Below are 18076 nucleotides of genomic sequence, written 5' to 3' on the forward strand. Positions count from 1 at the left end.
TCACAAAATGTTTTTTTTCAAAGTAGTAATTTTCTTAGTAAAATACAGTAGTGGATTAAAAAGGAACATAAAATATATGGTAAGTCAGGTCTTAGGCTGGATTTCCATTTATATTTCATCAGAATAATTTTTCCTATGCCTCAACCAATCACAACTCATGTCAGAACTCATGTTCACCAGTTTCTATGGCAAAAACATGGAGACAAATTGAAAAAATGCCAGAATTTTCTGATCCACCTCTTGGAGAGGTCCAGTGTAACAACTGATGTGCGCGGTGATGTGGACCATGCCGGAGAGAAAAAAACCCAAAATGACTGGTTAGATGGTAATGTAATGAGGCCTTATATTTCTAATTCCTGTTGAATTCACTTCTGACTTTGCCTCAAAAAAAATTGCATAAAAAAACTTGAGTTATTTAACTTACTTTGCTTCTAAAGAGATGTATGAAGTTGGCAGGATGTATTATTGTATTATTGTATGAAACACTACAGGTTACTGTCGGGCTCCCTCATTTTAAATGTATTATTAATTAAAATAAATATTATTCAATAATAATAAATTAATATTATTCAATTATTTATTAAATAATGAAGCTCACCAGAATATTAAACAGTTGAATATGAAGGGCAGATAATATCAAACTGCATTTAGGCTCACACTTTAAGTAGCGCCAACCTGCTAGTCTGAGATACATAAAAACCACAAAAAGAGGAAAAAATCCTCCAATATTCAAGAAAACAAAAACAGGCAGATATACTTACCTGTCTAACTGGGCCTCAATGTAAATGCACTAACAGGGTGCAGCAGACCCAAGTAAAATGGCAACCGCACAGGTGCAATAATACCAAATGAGACAGCCAGCCTTCAATCAGGGATTGGCCATGTGGCACACCAGTGCAAAAAATATATAATCTGTATGTGGCAAAGTTCACACAAGGAATGCAGAGCGTCTGGTTCTCAGCCTATTAATGATGCCCCATGGTGGGCGGCCCAGTGCTAACTATAATGCATCCTGTGTGAACAGAGGCCACATTTTACAGAACCATTTGGGCCCAACTGCACCCCCAAAAAAAATATAAAGTGCACAAAAACATATCAATATATGTAAGGTATTGGTTGATATTCTGGCCATAATACGTAAGCTGTCAACCCACGTAAAGGGTCCTTACACTTGCCAGTCCTACTCTAACATGAAAAACACAAAAAGAGGAAAAAATCCTCCAATATTCAAGAAAAAACAAAAACAGGCAGAGATGCTTACCTGTCTAACTGGCCTCAATACAAATGCACGAACAGGGTGCAGCAGACCCAAGTAAAGTGGCAACTGCACAAGTGCAATAATACCAAATGAGACAGCCAGCTTTCAATCAGGGATTGGCCGTGTGTCACACCAGTGCAAAAAAATATAATCTGTATGTGGCAAAGTTGTGCAGTTGCCATTTTACTTGGGTCTGCTGCACCCTGTTAGTGCATTTGTATTGAGGCCAGTTAGACAGGTAAGCATCTCTGCCTGTTTTTTGTTGTTCTTGAATATTGGAGGATTTTTTCCTCTTTTTTGTAGTTTTTATGTTAGAGTAGGACTGGCAAGTGTAAGGACCCTTGACACGGGTTGCCAGCTTACGTATTATGGCCAGAATATCAACCAATACCTTACATATATTGATATGTTTTTGTGCACTTTATATATTTTTTTGGGGTGCAATTAGGCTCAAATGGCTCTGTAAACTGTGGCCTCTGTTCACACAGGATGCATTACAGTTAGCACTGGGCAGCCCGCCATAGGGTGTCATTAATAGGCTGAGAACCAGATGCTCTGTGGTCTGAGATACACCAAATTCCATCTCCCTCTCCAATGTCAACAACGGGGTTCTAGAGCCGGGCTTTGCAGAATCACATCTTAGATGAGACAGTGGTGTGCATGCTCAAACTGCACTTCATCCACCCCTTCATTGTCTGTGGGACTGTTGGAAAAAGCCAAGCACATAGGATATAAAGTCACTATTTTAGGAATAACACTTTACCGAGTTGCTTCATGATTTTAAATTGGTAAAGTTGCACGGTCCTTGTAGAAACAAGTAACTTTGCAGTTCACCTCTTCTTAAAGATCACCTTCGTTCTCAAAAACAGAGGTATTGTCATGGAGTTACCACGACAGAGAGGAGCCAGAAGACCGCAGCTTCTGATTGCTCCTACTCCTGCGTTGAACAGAAGTACTTCACTTACTTTTTAAACGGTGTAAATTTCTTTTGGCAGTACAGGGGTTAATCGGCCATGTTGAGGGCTCTCAGCTGAGCACAGTTAGCCATTCCTATCCCTTATATAATCTGGGTCCTAACTGACTCACATTGTCAGAGCTAGCTTATGTTGCATGGCTGGGAGTATAGTAGTTGGTAGTTATAAGAGCAGGCGTTTGGTGGACTTATCTGTGACTGTTGCTTGGTTTAGTGAGTGTGATAATTCCCTTTCTTCTCCTACTTTGGTTTTACCCATCCTCCACTCCCAGGTGCATTTCTCTGTTATATGTGAGTATATATTTTATATGCCTGGTAGTTTGTTTCCCTGTTCGTGTTACCCTGTTCGTCTGGTTGGTGTACTATGGTGCACTTCAACTCCCCTCTTCCCTGGGCAGGTGAAGGGTACAGACAGAGGGTGGATTCAGGAGAGAAGGCAAGGTAGGTGGCCCCGGCATCTTCACCTTCAGAAGTAACCCCGGGGAACAGGGCAAGCTAGGGGGCGCCCCCTAGCATTAGGGACAGGGAAGGAGCCCTTTCCCGGGTCACCCGACAACAGAATCGTGACAGGTATTTTTGATTATATAGTTTACTCTTACTTGTCTAGGTTACTGGCCACCTCTGAGGTCTATCAGAGGTTGCTGGTCTCCAAGTCAAAGAGCACATAGCTTGAAAGCTGTTAGCTATAGTGCTTGCAAATGAAGTTTTGAAGTTGTCTGGATTATGGGATCTGGCTAGCTTCAGTGCCTTTGTTCTCCCCTAATTCTGATGATACAAAGCTACCTCTGTTTTCAGCATCAGAGATTGCACAGTTCAGGCCAGCAGCACAATCGTGTCACAGGTTCAAACTGTCAATCAGTCAGGAGCATACCTATAGACAGGAAATGGGATAAACCCTTTAAGAATAAGTGCCTTAAAGGGAATTTGACAACAGACAAATTGCTTGCCTGAGGAGGTGGTGATGGCGAACTCAGTCGAGGGGTTCAAGAGAGGCCTGGATGTCTTCCTGGAGCAGAACAATATTGTATCATACAATTATTAGGTTCTGTAGAAGGACGTAGATCTGGGGATTTATTATGATGGAATATAGGCTGAACTGGATGGACAAATGTCTTTTTTCGGCCTTACTAACTATGTTACACATGCTCGCCGATCCACGGGCAGCATGTGTCAGACATTGGCTATGTGATTTCAGCCATGTATGTTTGACTCTGAAATACTGCGGCAAGAGTCGCTGAGGACCGAGCAGCATGGGAGACTAGTTGGACAGGCAAGTCCCCAGCGGTTTCTCGCTGCACGCTTCCCTTGCGTGACAGGTCTCTCCCTGCCTGTGGATAGGGCAGCATGTAACCGCTGTTAGGTTTCCTTTAATACGGAGGTCTGCTTTCCATTTGCATAGGTTTCTCTTCTCCATCTGATATGTCTAGCTGCTCATAATCTTGGTTCATCACTGTTTGATTTCAGCGGATGAGGAAGCTCCTGACTATGGCTCTGGAGTTCGGCAATCTGGAACTGCCAAAATTTCGTTTGATGATCAGCATTTTCAAAAGGTGAGAAATGTCGTCTCTGAGTTCAGCATTTCAGTTCCCACTATCACGTAATAGTATTACATTGTAACAACGGTGGTTCTTTAAAAGAGGCTGAATGCTTTGTAGGGCACCAGCAATATTTAATAATTACAGCTTAGCAAAATAACCTAACAGGAAAAAACACCTAGCATTTGAAGAATTCCTTTCCTTGCTGGTGGCAGTGGTAATTTTGTATATTCACTCTTATTCATTCCACTACGGACAGTTCCAGGCGGAGTCCAGTACCGGAATGACCCGCTCAGGCACATCTCAAGAGGAGCTGCGAATAGTCGAAGGGGGACAAGGTCAAAACCCAGATTGTGGACCGAGTGCAGATGAGGTCAATAATAACACTTGTGCGGGTAAGAAGAACCTATTACACAGTGCCTAGCGGTTATATTACTGTATATATTGTACTTGATTGTGACGTATGCATTTGGAACATTTTTAACAGAGTATTATATTTGTTTCTACTGAACCTCTATTTGTCTCTAATTTTCCCAAACTGCAACATACATGGTATGAAAGCAAATCTGCCACCAGGTTTTTGCCACCTAATCTGTAAGAGGCTTAATAAAGAGACCCTGATGTCAATGATGTGTCACTTACTGGGCTGCTTGGTGTAATTTTTTATAAAATCATAGTTTTATCACCAGGAGATTATACTACAGGACTAGTAAACCTGCTGCCATACAGTCCTCCATACTCGTGAGCTTTGTATAACCCCACCCTCACCAACTATTGGCAGCTTTCTGCTTATACACAGTGAACACAGAAAGTTATCAATCAGTGGTGTGGGTGGGGTTATACAGGGCTCATCATTCAGAGAATGCTAGAATTGCAGTAAGTGATGCATTGCTGGAATCAGGGTCTCTGCCCTACATTATGATACTCTCAGATGGAGTAGCAAAAAAAGGGTGATAGATTCCCTTTAAAAGAACAGTAAACCTAGAAATTTGGACCCCTCATTCTTCATTTATAGGATCCTCTGTGTGTTCCTTAAGTAAGTAGTTTCAATTTTGGGCTAGCAATTAGCCTAGATTGCAAGGCTTAGCGGCTTATCCAATGGTGCAGCGGTTAAATGAAACTTGTCATGTAGAAAACCTCTATTAACCTGCAGATATGGAGTTAATCTGCAGGTTAATAGCGTTCTGAAGCTGCTTGGCGTTTGCACTGAGTGCCCTGCTGCCAGGAAGAAATTAACTTTATTCCTTCCAGCTACCGCTGGCTTTCAGTCAAAGGTGTTTGCTCAGCTCGACTTTAGCTACCGCTCGGTGCATAGTGAGCAGCGGCTGTAGCCGCTTCCCTGGTACTGACTGACAGCTGTACTGCCTATGCTGCTGTCAGTCAGAGCCGGGGGTGCGTTTACATCCGCTGCTCACTATGCACTGTGATGACTGAAGCCGAGCTGGTCCACCCATATAACTGAAAGCCGGAGGCTGCCCTGGAGAAAATAAGTTAATTTCTTCATGGCAGCGGGGCTCTCAGTATGGGCACCAGGTAGCGTCAGAACACTATTGACCTACAGATTGACCCCATATCAACAGGTTAATAGTGTTTTTTTATGTGACACCTAATTTCTTCTTTTAAACAGACACCTATAATAATGTATTTGCTAAACCAAAGATTGCATAACCTAAAACAACACATTGCCTATTAATTCAGCACTAAGGATTTACAATGCTAAGGCATGAGCAAGCATGAATATTGGCACTGAAGACGGGGAAGTAGGAATTGGAATTGTCATTTTTTGTTTCAATATCATTTAGTATTGAATTACTAATTAATTATATTATCCTGTTTTTTTATTTCTAGCTTCTCAGCAGGCTGCTCTGCTTGACAGCCCAATAAAAGCTTCCCTTGACCTCACAGATGGAGGTGGACACCCACTAAAACTGGGCTCTATCTTTACATTCAGAGTGACCGTCCTGCAAGCGTCAAGCATTCCTCCAGAATATGCAGACATATTTTGCCAGTTCAAGTTAGTGTTTCGATAGATTCAATGTGATGTTTGATGAACTATCTTCCATGTTCTTATTGGAAATGTCACATTAACAAATATCTGTAACCAGTGAAATAATACAGTACAAGCAGATACAAAGAATTATTCCTTATATATATATATATCTTATGTCTTTCAGCTTCATCCATCGCCATGATGAAGCATTTTCTACTGAACCTTTAAAAAACACCGGTCGTGGACCACCCCTTGGTTTCTATCATGTTCAAAATGTAAGTAAAGTGGTGTTATACAGTTAAGCCTAGAAATATTTGGACAATGACCTAATCTTTGTGATTTGGATTCTGCTTGCCACTATTTTGGATTTAAAATGAAACAACTGAGATGGAGCTGAAGTGTAGATTTCAGGTTTAATTAAAGGTGTTATAGAGAGAAATTAAAATCCATAAGACATCTCCAGATATACCGTACTTATAACTAGGGAAGAAAGAAATGAATTGAAACAGGGGAAGAGAGAGAAAGACCTAACACTCCAAACATCAACCTTGATGCAGGGGTATCCTGCACTGATCAGATGATTACAGCAGGGAGATTTTCTGGGAAAAAGGCACCAAGTTTGAGATTTGTTTAGAGGCGAGTAAGTATGCTTCAAAACCAAAGAGCTTCCTCTGATTAAAGAATATTTCTAGACCTTTTGGACCAATGGTCAGTGATAAATATTGGAGTCTGCATCGATTCGATATTTATGGCAGATATATTTTCGGCTTCGCAGCGTAAGGACATACATAACATAGTCACTCACATAGTCACTCACGGAAGGTCTTAAGAACCCGTCCAACTAAATATTGGTCCGATGGATGGTGCTATTCATGCCATGTTTCATCTCTATAGACAGATAAAATCACGATAAGAAACATGACGACAAAATCTACCACCTGGGACCTCCAGGGGCGAAGATATGCCAACAGTTAGAGATCTCATAAAATTGCAACAAACTTAGCATATCCCACAACCAGCCCTCATATGAGCTCATCAAGAGGAGGTATGAGGGCATAACCTTGATGTAATAAAAAGCTGAATTTTGGCATCTCTCTTTGTCATTCTGGAAGACATAGTTTGCTGTGAGAGTGGTTATTGTGGAGCTAGCAGTGACCATACTGGGTATATACATATAGTGAGGAAAATAAGTATTTGAAACACCGCCGGTTAAAATGTAACCTGTATAAAAGACACCTGTCCACACACTCAATCAATCACACTCCAACCTCTTCACCATGGCCAATACTAAAGAGCTCACTAAGGACTAGAGATGAGCCACCTCCCCAGTGTTCGGGTTCGATTCATCAAACAGGGACATGTTCGACGAACTGTTCGTTGAACGTTCGACGAATACCATCGAACCCCATTGAAACCAATGGCAGGCAAACACAAACACATACAAACACATGGAAAACACATAGAAAACACCTTAAAAGGTGTCCAAAGGCTGACAAACTGCTCAGAAGACACAACAAACACATGGAAAAGTCACAACCACACATAGTCATGCGAAAAGAAAAGAGGTGGAGGAGTAAAAGGAGGAGGAGACACAGATATAGGCATGTCATGCCCTTCTAAAATCAAGAAAGGCTGGAGTAAAAATCTAAACTCACTCTACCAACACCCAGACGTCTTGACAAAAAAAATGAAAAAAGAAATATCTTTAGGTAGAATGGCGGCGGGTCCATTCAGAACACTTTCCTTAGAAGACGTAGTGGTACCCCCGTTGGGAGTTGTGCCAAAAAATGAACCCAATACATTCAGACTAATCCACCATTTGTCATATCCAAGGGGCAGGTCAGTAAACGACAACATCGATGCGGAACCAAGTACAGTTCTATGTACTGTACCTCCTTTGATGAGGCAATCAGGGGGGTGAAGAATTTGGTAAGGGGCACCCTAATGGCGAAAACAGACATTGAGGGGGCGTTCCGGTTACTACCTGTGCCTCCGAATAGTGTCCTCCCATTGGGCTGCTTCTGTGAAGGAGCATACTACATAGATCGCTGTTTGCCCATGGGGTGCTCCATATCCTGCTCACTATTTGAGGCGTTTAGTTGCTTCCTCGAATGTGTCGTCATGGACGTTTGTAAGGCGGCACATATTATCCATTACCTCAACGACTTCTTATGCCTGGGCCCAAAAGATTCACCACAGTGTGAAAACACGCGGTAGTCCGCCTGTGAGAAGGAGAGAGCTGGAGGGAGAGTGGACACCCCAGAGCCGAGGGGTTAGATTGAGAAAGAAAGAAGGCGGTGTAGCTTGCTTCATGGGTGGGGTACTCTGCTGAGTAGCAGAAATTGCTACTAGGCCCAAAAGGATTTCCTGGGCCAGATGCCGTTACAAAATAGTAGTTAGGTAAACAGGCGGTGTAGCTTGCTTCATGGGTGGGGTACGCTGCTGAGTAGCACCAAATTCTACTAGGCCCAAAAGGATTTCCTGGGCCAGATGCCGTTAAAAATAGTACTTAGGTAAACAGGCGGTGTAGCTTGCTTTATGGGTGGGGTACGCTGCTGAGTAGCACTAAATTCTACTAGGCCCAAAAGGATTTCCTGGGCTAGATGCTGTTATAAAATAGTAGTTAGGTAAACAGGCGGTGTAGCTTGCTTCATAGGTGAAGTACGCTGCTGAGTAGCACCAAATTCTACTAGGCCCAAAAGGACTTCCTGGGCCAGATGCCGTTAAAAAATAGTACTTAGGTAACCAGGCGGTGTAGCTTGCTTCATGGGTGGGGTACTCTGCTGAGTAGCACAAAATGCTATTAGGTACAAAACGATTTCCTGGACTAGATGCAGTTAAAAATTAGTACTTAGATCAACAGGTGGTGTAGCTTGCTTCATGGGTGGGGTACGCTGCTGAATAGCACTAAATTCTACTAGGCCCAAAAGGATTTCCTGGGCTAGATGCCATTACAAAATAGTAGTTAGGAAAACAGGCAGTGTAGCTTGCTTCATGGGTGAGGTATGCTGCTGAGTAGCACCAAATTCTACTAGGCCCAAAAGGATTTCCTGGGCCAGATGCCGTTAAAAATAGTACTTTACATGGGTGGGGTATGCTGCTGAGTAGCACTAAATTCTACTAGGCCCAAAAGGATTTCCTGGGCTAGATGCCGTTACAAAATAGTAGTTAGGTAAACAGGCGGTGTAGCTTGCTTCATGGGTGGGGTACGCTGCTGAGTAGCACCAAATTCTACTAGGCCCAAAAGGATTTCCTGGGCCAGATGCCGTTAAAAATAGTACTTAGGTAAACAGGCGGTGTAGCTTGCTTCATGGGTGGGGTACGCTGCTGAGTAGCACTAAATTCTACTAGGCCCAAAAGGATTTCCTGGGCTAGATGCCGTTACAAAATAGTAGTTAGGTAAACAGGCGGTGTAGCTTGCTTCATGGGTGGGGTACGCTGCTGAGTAGCACTAAATTCTACTATGCCCAAAAGGATTTCCCGGGCTAGATGCCATTACAAAATAGTAGTTAGGTAAACAGGTGGTGTAGCTTGCTTCATGGGTGGGGTACGCTGCTGAGTAGCACTAAATTCTACTAGGTCCAAAAGGATTTCCTGGGCCAGATGCCGTTAAAAATACTACTTAGGTAAACAGGCGGTGGGTGGCTGGGCTACTCTGCTGACTAGCAGTCACTGGAGCTTTGGAGCAGACCTCTGAATCCCAGGCCATAGTATGAGTAAACAACTCTGCAGACGACCCCACCCACCTGGAATTGACGATGGCAACGTCTTGTAAAACTCAGCAAGGGGACTAAATAAAAGAGTCTCAATTTTTTCAAAAAATTCGGCCACAGACACCACTTAAGTGGCATCAATTTCGCCAGAGTTTTTTAAAACGGTTGGTGAGGTGATTTTCAAAAATCATCAAGCTTTTAGTCTCCCCAAGATAACCCGGGTAGAAAAGTCCTTGCAGATCCAGGATTTGTTCATCTTGATGAACGTTAGTCTGTCTACATTGTCACTGGACAGCCGCGTGCGCTTATCTGTCAGCACACCACCAGCAGCGCTGAACACACGTTCAGAGAGAACGCTGGCTGCGGGGCACGGAAAGATCTCCAAGGCGTGAGTGGCAAGCTCAGGCCATTTTTCAAGATTGGAAGCCCAAAATGAGCAAGGGTCCAGTTCCACAGTCATGGCATCGATGTTAACTTGGAGATACTCTTGTACCATCCTCTCTAGGCGTTGGCTGTGCATCAGACTTCTTGTCTCCTGTGGCCTTGGAAAGGATGGTCTAAAAAAATCTTGAAACGATTGGAAAAAATTGCTGTTACCACCAGATACGATGGTACTGTTACGGTTAGAGTGATGACTTGATAGTCCCACGGTTGGCAAGTTAGAACTCAGAGATTGACTACGTGCACCACTGGTGTTTTGTGGAAAAGCAGATGTTAGATTCTGTAACAGTCTCTGCTGATACTCCTGCATGCGTGAATCCCTTTCTATGGCAGGAATTATTTCGCCAAATTTGCTTTTGTACCGGGGATCTAAGAGTCTGGCAACATAGTAGTCGGCATTACTTCGGATTCTGACAATCCGAGGGTCATGTTGCAGGTAGTGCAGCAAGAAGGCACTCATGTGTCTTGCGCATCCAGGAGGACCAAGTCCTTGTTGTCTTGGTGGTGGCGAGGTGAGAATCATGCTTCCTTCGTCTGCCCTCTCCCCCCAACCTCACACAACAGAAAGTTGATCAAGGTCTCCCTTATCTGATGAGTCTTCCATGCCCAGCGCCAGTTCGTCCTCCACTTCTTCCTCGCCTCCTGCACCTTCCTCAACAGTTTGGCTGCTACCATGCGCCCTCGGTAATCCCTCTCCCCCACCCCCCAATGCCAGCCGCCTTGGTGCTGCCAACCTTCTTGACCTTGGAGATATGATCCCTTCCGCATACGACTACTCCTGTTCCTCCTCCTCCTCTTGTTCCACCACCTGACTCCGAACACTGTGTAAGGTGTGCTCCAGCATGTAAATCACCGGAATGGTCATGCTGATAATGGCATCGTCAGCACTAAACATCTTCGTTGCTATTTCAAAACTGTGCAGAAGGGTGCATAGGTCCCTGATCTGAGACCACTCCTGCAGCGTGATTTGCCCCACCTCTTGAGCTTGTTGGCCCAGGCTATACGTCATAACGTATTGCACCAGGGCTCGTCGGACAGTGCAGACACTGCTCCTAGGCCCAAAACTATTAACTGGATTAGATGCAGTAAAAATTGAGATACACAGGCGGTATAGTTTGTTTCACAGGCGGGCTACTCTGCTGACGTGCAGACACTGCTCCTATGCCCTAAACTATTAACTGGATTAGATGCAGTAAAAATTGAGATACACAGGTGGTATAGTTTGTTTCACAGGCGGGCTACTCTGCTGACATGCAGACACTGCTACTAAGCCCAAAACCCCAAAACGATTTACTGGGTTAGATACAGTAAAAATTGAGATACACAGGCGGTGTAGCTAGCTTCACAGGCGGGCTACTCAGATGACTTTCAGACAATGCTACTAGCCCAAAAGGATTGGCTGAGCTAGATTACACCAAATGCTGTGACTAGTGTTGTGGATTCTGTTTGTGGGCTCCCTCTGGTGGTTACTGCTGGTACTGGGTGACTTTGGTGGGTTGCGGCCTTTGGTTTCCACCTGTCCATCAGAGGCTGGGTGTTTCCTATTTTACCTGGCCTTTCTGTCATTTCCCTTGCCGGCTATCAATGTGTTCAGATGTGCTCTGTTTGGTTCCTGCCTACCTGCTCCCAGATCTTTCAGGATAAGCTAAGTGCTGATTTTCAGTTGTTTGGTTTTTTGTCCAGCTTGCTTAGAATGTCTCTATGTTAGCTGGTTGCTCTAGTGGACTGAGGTTCTCCCCATGTGCCATGAGTTGGCACATGGGTTCTTGTAATCTCAGGATGGTTTTTTTGATTAGGGTTTTTTGCTGACCGCTCAGTCCCCTTTTGTGTCATTCTGCTTTCTAGTTTTCAGCGGGCCTCTATTTGCTAAAGCTATATACATCATCTCTATGTGTGTGCCTTCCTCTCATTTCACCGTCAATACATGTGGGGGGCAACTATACCTTTGGGGTTAATTCCTCTGGAGGCAAGTGAGGTCTTTGTTTTCTCTGCAGTACTAGTTAGCTCTTAGGCTGGTGCGTGGCATCTAGAACCAACGTAGGCACGCTCCCTGGCTATCTCTAGTTGCGTTTGTCAGGCGTAGGGCAGCGGTCAGCCCAGGTTCCATCACCCTAGAGCTCGTCCGATATTTATTATACTTTGCTTGTCCTGTGCTATCCCTAGCCATTGGGGATTCATGACAGTATAGCCGGCCCACAAAGTGTTAATTGTTTGGGCTGAAGCAGGAGAAAAAGAAGTGTTCAAGGGAAATTTTTTTTTTTTTTTTTTTTCCTTCAGAGTTTTGCTGCCTAGCCCTTAATTGCTGTCAAGCTGCTTCTTACCTCCTCTTAACCCTTGAATGGCTCTGATCTTAGCTGTTTATCATGGATGTCCAGAGTTTGGCTTCCAGCCTGAGTAATCTCGCAGCAAAGGTTCAAAACATACAGGATTTCGTGGTTCACACTCCCATGTCTGAACCTAGAATTCCTATTCCAGAGTTTTTTTCTGGAGATAGATCTACCTTCTTGAATTTCAGGAACAATTGTAAATTGTTTCTCTCTTTGAAATCTCGCTCCTCTGGAGACCCTGCTCAACAGGTCAAGATTGTTATATCGTTCCTACGGGGCGACCCTCAGAATTGGGCATTTGCATTGGCACCAGGGGATCCTGCATTGCTCAGTGTGGATGCGTTTTTTCTGGCATTGGGATTGCTCTATGAGGAACCTAACCTAGAGATTCAGGCTGAAAAGGCTTTATTAGCCCTCTCTCAGGGGCATGATGAAGCGGAAATATATTGTCAGAAATTTCGGAAATGGTCGGTGCTTACTCAGTGGAATGAGTGCGCCCTGGCTGCAAACTTCAGAAATGGTCTTTCTGAGGCCATTAAGGATATTATGGTGGGGTTCCCTGCGCCTACAGGTCTGAATGAGTCTATGGCTATGGCCATTCAGATTGATCGGCGTTTACGGGAGCGCAAACCCGTGCACCAGTTGGCGGTGTCTTCTGAACAGGCACCTGAGACTATGCAATGTGATAGAATTCAGTCCAGAAGTGAACGGCAAAATTATAGGCGGAAAAATGGTTTGTGTTTTTATTGTGGTGATTCAGCTCATGTTATATCAGCATGCTCTAAACGCACAAAAAGGGTTGATAAATCTTTTGCCATTGATACTCTGCAGTCTAAGTTCATTTTGTCTGTGACTTTGATTTTTTCACTGTCTTCCATTTCCGTCGATGCCTATGTGGATTCAGGCGCTGCCTTGAGTCTTATGGATTGGTCATTTGCTAAACGCTGCGGTTTTAGTCTAGAGCCTCTGGAAGTTCCTATTCCTCTGAAGGGAATTGATTCTACACCATTGGCTATGAATAAACCGCAGTATTGGACACAAGTGACCATGCGCATGACTCCCGTTCATCAGGAGGTGATTCGCTTCCTTGTACTGTATAATTTACATGATGTACTAGTGCTTGGTCTGCCATGGTTACAAACTCATAATCCTGTCCTGGACTGGAAAACAATGTCTGTGCTAAGCTGGGGATGTCAGGGGGTTCATGATGATGCACCTCCGATTTCTATCGCTTCATCTACTCCTTCGGAGATCCCTGCGTTTTTGTCGGATTATAGGGATGTTTTTGAGGAGCCTAAGCTCAATTCGCTCCCTCCTCATAGAGAGTGTGACTGTGCTATAGAATTGATTCCTGGCAGTAAGTTCCCTAAGGGTCGTTTGTTTAATCTGTCACTGCCAGAGCATACTGCTATGCGGAATTATATTAAGGAGTCCTTGGAAAAGGGACATATTCGTCCATCTTCGTCCCCTCTGGGAGCAGGGTTTTTTTTCGTGGCAAAAAAAGATGGTTCCCTGAGGCCTTGTATAGATTATCGCCTTCTGAATAAGATTACAGTCAAATACCAGTATCCATTGCCATTATTTACTGATTTGTTTGCTCGCATTAAGGGGGCTAGGTGGTTCACTAAAATAGATCTTCGTGGTGCGTATAATCTGGTGCGGATAAAACAGGGTGATGAGTGGAAAACCGCATTTAATACGCCTGAGGGCCATTTTGAGTATTTGGTAATGCCTTTTGGACTCTCCAATGCTCCGTCAGTCTTTCAGTCCTTTATGCACAATATTTTCCGTGAATATCTGGATAAGTTTATGATTGTGTATTTGGATGATATTTTGGTGTTTTCTGATGACTGGGAGTCTCATGTTCTACAGGTCAGGAAGGTGTTTCAGGTTTTGCGGGCCAATTCTCTGTTTGTGAAGGGCTCAAAGTGTCTCTTCGGAGTCCAGAAGATTTCTTTTTTGGGGTACATTTTTTCTCCTTCTACTATTGAGATGGATCCCGTTAAGGTTCAGGCTATTTGTGACTGGACACAACCTACATCTGTTAAGAGCCTTCAAAAGTTCTTGGGGTTTGCTAATTTTTATCGTCGGTTCATTGCTAATTTTTCCAGTATTGTTAAACCTTTGACTGATTTGACTAAAAAGGGTGCTGATGTTGCTGATTGGTCTCCTGCGGCCGTGGAGGCCTTTCGGGAACTTAAGCGCCGGTTTTCTTCTGCTCCTGTGTTGTGTCAACCAGATGTTTCACTTCCTTTTCAGGTGGAGGTTGATGCTTCCGAGATTGGAGCGGGGGCGGTTTTGTCACAGAGAAGTTCTAATGGCTCGGTGATGAAGCCATGTGCTTTCTTCTCTAGAAAATTCTCGCCCGCCGAGCGCAATTATGATGTGGGTAATCGGGAGCTTTTGGCCATGAAGTGGGCATTTGAGGAGTGGCGTCATTGGCTTGAGGGTGCTAAACATCGTGTGGTGGTCTTGACTGATCACAAGAATCTCATTTACCTTGAGTCTGCCAGGCGTTTGAATCCTAGACAGGCTCGTTGGTCGTTATTTTTTTCTCGTTTCAATTTCGTGGTTTCATACCTGCCAGGTTCAAAGAATGTGAAGGCAGATGCTCTTTCCAGGAGTTTTGTGCCTGACTCTCCTGGAGACACTGGGCCTGCTGGTATCCTTAGGGATGGGGTAATATTGTCCGCCGTATCCCCAGACTTGCGACGCGCATTGCAGGAGTTTCAGGTGGATAAACCGGATCGATGTCCACCAGAAAGACTGTTTGTTCCGGATGATTGGACCAGTAGAGTCATCTCCGAGGTCCATTCTTCTGTGTTGGCTGGTCATCCTGGAATATTTGGTACAAGAGACTTGGTGGCCAGGTCTTTTTGGTGGCCTTCCTTGTCTAGGGATGTGCGTACCTTTGTGCAGTCTTGTGAAGTGTGTGCTCGAGCTAAGCCTTGCTGTTCACGGGCTAGTGGGTTGTTGTTATCATTGCCCATCCCGAAGAGGCCTTGGACGCACATTTCCATGGATTTTATTTCTGGTTCCTTTGTTTTTTCAGAACGTGGTTCGTTTGCATGGGATTCCGGAGAATATCGTTTCTGACAGGGAATCCCAGTTTGTGTCTAGATTTTGGCGGACGTTTTGTGCCAAGATGGGCATTGATTTGTCTTTCTCGTCTGCATTCCATCCTCAGACGAATGGCCAGACGGAGCGAACTAATCAGACCTTGGAAACTTATTTGAGGTGTTTTGTTTCTGCTGATCAGGATGACTGGGTTGCTTTTTTGCCACTGGCCGAATTTGCTCTTAATAATCGGGCTAGTTCTGCCACGTTGGTCTCTCCTTTTTTTTGTAATTCGGGGTTTCATCCTCGTTTTTCCTCTGGTCAGGGGGAATCTTCGGATTGTCCTGGAGTGGACGTGGTGGTGGACAGGTTACATCAGATTTGGAATCAGGTGGTGGACAATTTGAAGTTATCTCAGGAGAAGACTCAGCAGTTTGCTAATCGCCGTCGCCGCGTGGGTCCCCGACTTCTTGTTGGGGACTTGGTGTGGTTGTCTTCTCGTTTTGTCCCTATGAAGGTCTCTTCTCCTAAGTTCAAGCCTCGGTTCATCGGTCCTTATAGGATCTCGGAGATTCTTAACCCTGTATCTTTCCGTTTGGATCTCCCAGCATCGTTTGCTATTCATAATGTGTTCCATCGGTCGTTGTTGCGGAGGTATGAGGTGCCCGTTGTTCCTTCGGTCGAGCCTCCTGCTCCGGTGCTGGTGGAGGGAGAATTGGAGTATGTTGTTGAAAAGATCTTGGATTCTCGTGTTTCCAGACGCAAACTCCAGTATTTGGTTAAGTGGAAGGGTTATGGTCAGGAGGATAATTCCTGGGTGGTCGCCTCCGATGTTCATGCGACTGATTTGGTCCGCGCCTTCCATAGAGCTCACCCTGATCGCCCTGGGGGTTCTCGTGAGGGTTCGGTGACCCCTCCTCAAGGGGGGGGTACTGTTGTGGATTCTGTTTGTGGGCTCCCTCTGGTGGTTACTGCTGGTACTGGGTGACTTTGGTGGGTTGCGGCCTTTGGTTTCCACCTGTCCATCAGAGGCTGGGTGTTTCCTATTTTACCTGGCCTTTCTGTCATTTCCCTTGCCGGCTATCAATGTGTTCAGATGTGCTCTGTTTGGTTCCTGCCTACCTGCTCCCAGATCTTTCAGGATAAGCTAAGTGCTGATTTTCAGTTGTTTGGTTTTTTGTCCAGCTTGCTTAGAATGTCTCTATGTTAGCTGGTTGCTCTAGTGGACTGAGGTTCTCCCCATGTGCCATGAGTTGGCACATGGGTTCTTGTAATCTCAGGATGGTTTTTTTGATTAGGGTTTTTTGCTGACCGCTCAGTCCCCTTTTGTGTCATTCTGCTTTCTAGTTTTCAGCGGGCCTCTATTTGCTAAAGCTATATACATCATCTCTATGTGTGTGCCTTCCTCTCATTTCACCGTCAATACATGTGGGGGGCAACTATACCTTTGGGGTTAATTCCTCTGGAGGCAAGTGAGGTCTTTGTTTTCTCTGCAGTACTAGTTAGCTCTTAGGCTGGTGCGTGGCGTCTAGAACCAACGTATACACGCTCCCTGGCTATCTCTAGTTGCGTTTGTCAGGCGTAGGGCAGCGGTCAGCCCAGGTTCCATCACCCTAGAGCTCGTCCGATATTTATTATACTTTGCTTGTCCTGTGCTATCCCTAGCCATTGGGGATTCATGACAGACTAGCACTTGCACAGCACTGGCTGAGACCTGCCTGGCAAACAGTGCTATGAACTGCTGTAACCTACCCTGAAAAGGGCTGATATTACAACTAGTCCCGACTCCTCCCGACTCCCTAAACCTATCTCTCTGACAATTCGCTCCAAAAAAACACTCTTAGTCCATATAGCGCCCACAGCAGCAGGGGTGCCGTCTAACACTAAGCTGCAGCAGTGAGGAAATGGTGGCAACGGGGCAAATGGCTGGTTCTTATAGGGCAAGGACATGTGACATACACAGCCAATGACACATGCCCTTGCTTGTGTGCATCACATGCACATTGCTGTGTGTGCACGCACTGCTGATAGGCTGAGAGACTGCACCGCCCCTCTGTAAATACGGGAGAAACAAAATGGAGATCGTCGTTATTTCAGCACAGATCTATCCCCCCCCCCCCCCGCCCACTATACACTGAAACAGTCCATTAACAAAGATAAACAGTTTTAATGTGCAAATCAAGCTAGGCTTTTGGTGAACAAACAGTTATCGAACAGAAACTCGAACAGCCGAATCTTAAGCAAATTGTTCGGGTTCATCGAACGACTCGAACACCGCCAAAAACAGCTTGAATTTGAAATTGGCGAACAGTTTGACTCGAACACCGCTCATCTCTACTAAGGACACCAGGGACAAAACTGTAGATCTGCACAAGGCTGGAATGGGCTACAGGACAATAGGGAAGTAGGTTGGTCAGACGCCAACAACTGGTGGTGCAATTATTAGAAAATGAAGAAACACAAGATGACTGTCAATCTTCCTCAGTCTGGGGCTCCATGCAAGATCTTGCCTCGTGGGGTAAAGATAATTCTGAGAGAGGTCAAGAATCAGCCCAGAACTACACGGGAGAACCTGGTAAATGACCTGAAGAGAGCTGGGACCACAATCTCAAACATTAAAGTTAGTAAAACACTACATCGTCATGGATTTAAATTCTGCAGGGCACGCAAGGTCACCCTTCTCACGCCAGCACATATCCAGACCCAACATTGAAGCATGGTGGAGTTAACATTATACTTTTGGGGCACTTTCCTGCAAAGGTGACAATAATACTGCACTGTA

General features: G+C 44.8%; 1 protein-coding gene across 6 annotated transcripts in view; it reads left to right on the plus strand.

The window, feature by feature from the left end:
• The window catches only part of KIF1A (kinesin family member 1A), a 235892-nt gene that overhangs the window by 163592 nt on the left and 54224 nt on the right, over positions 1-18076 (plus strand). For all 6 annotated transcript variants that reach the window (XM_077291029.1, XM_077291030.1, XM_077291031.1 and 3 more), the window contains exons 27-30: positions 3696-3781; positions 4026-4161; positions 5615-5780; positions 5941-6031. In XM_077291029.1, coding sequence (XP_077147144.1) covers positions 3696-3781; positions 4026-4161; positions 5615-5780; positions 5941-6031 — 479 coding nt within the window. The remainder of the gene's footprint in view (positions 1-3695; positions 3782-4025; positions 4162-5614; positions 5781-5940; positions 6032-18076) is intronic.

This window comes from Ranitomeya variabilis, chromosome 2 (genome assembly GCF_051348905.1).
Source record: "Ranitomeya variabilis isolate aRanVar5 chromosome 2, aRanVar5.hap1, whole genome shotgun sequence".
NCBI lineage: Eukaryota > Metazoa > Chordata > Amphibia > Anura > Dendrobatidae > Ranitomeya > Ranitomeya variabilis.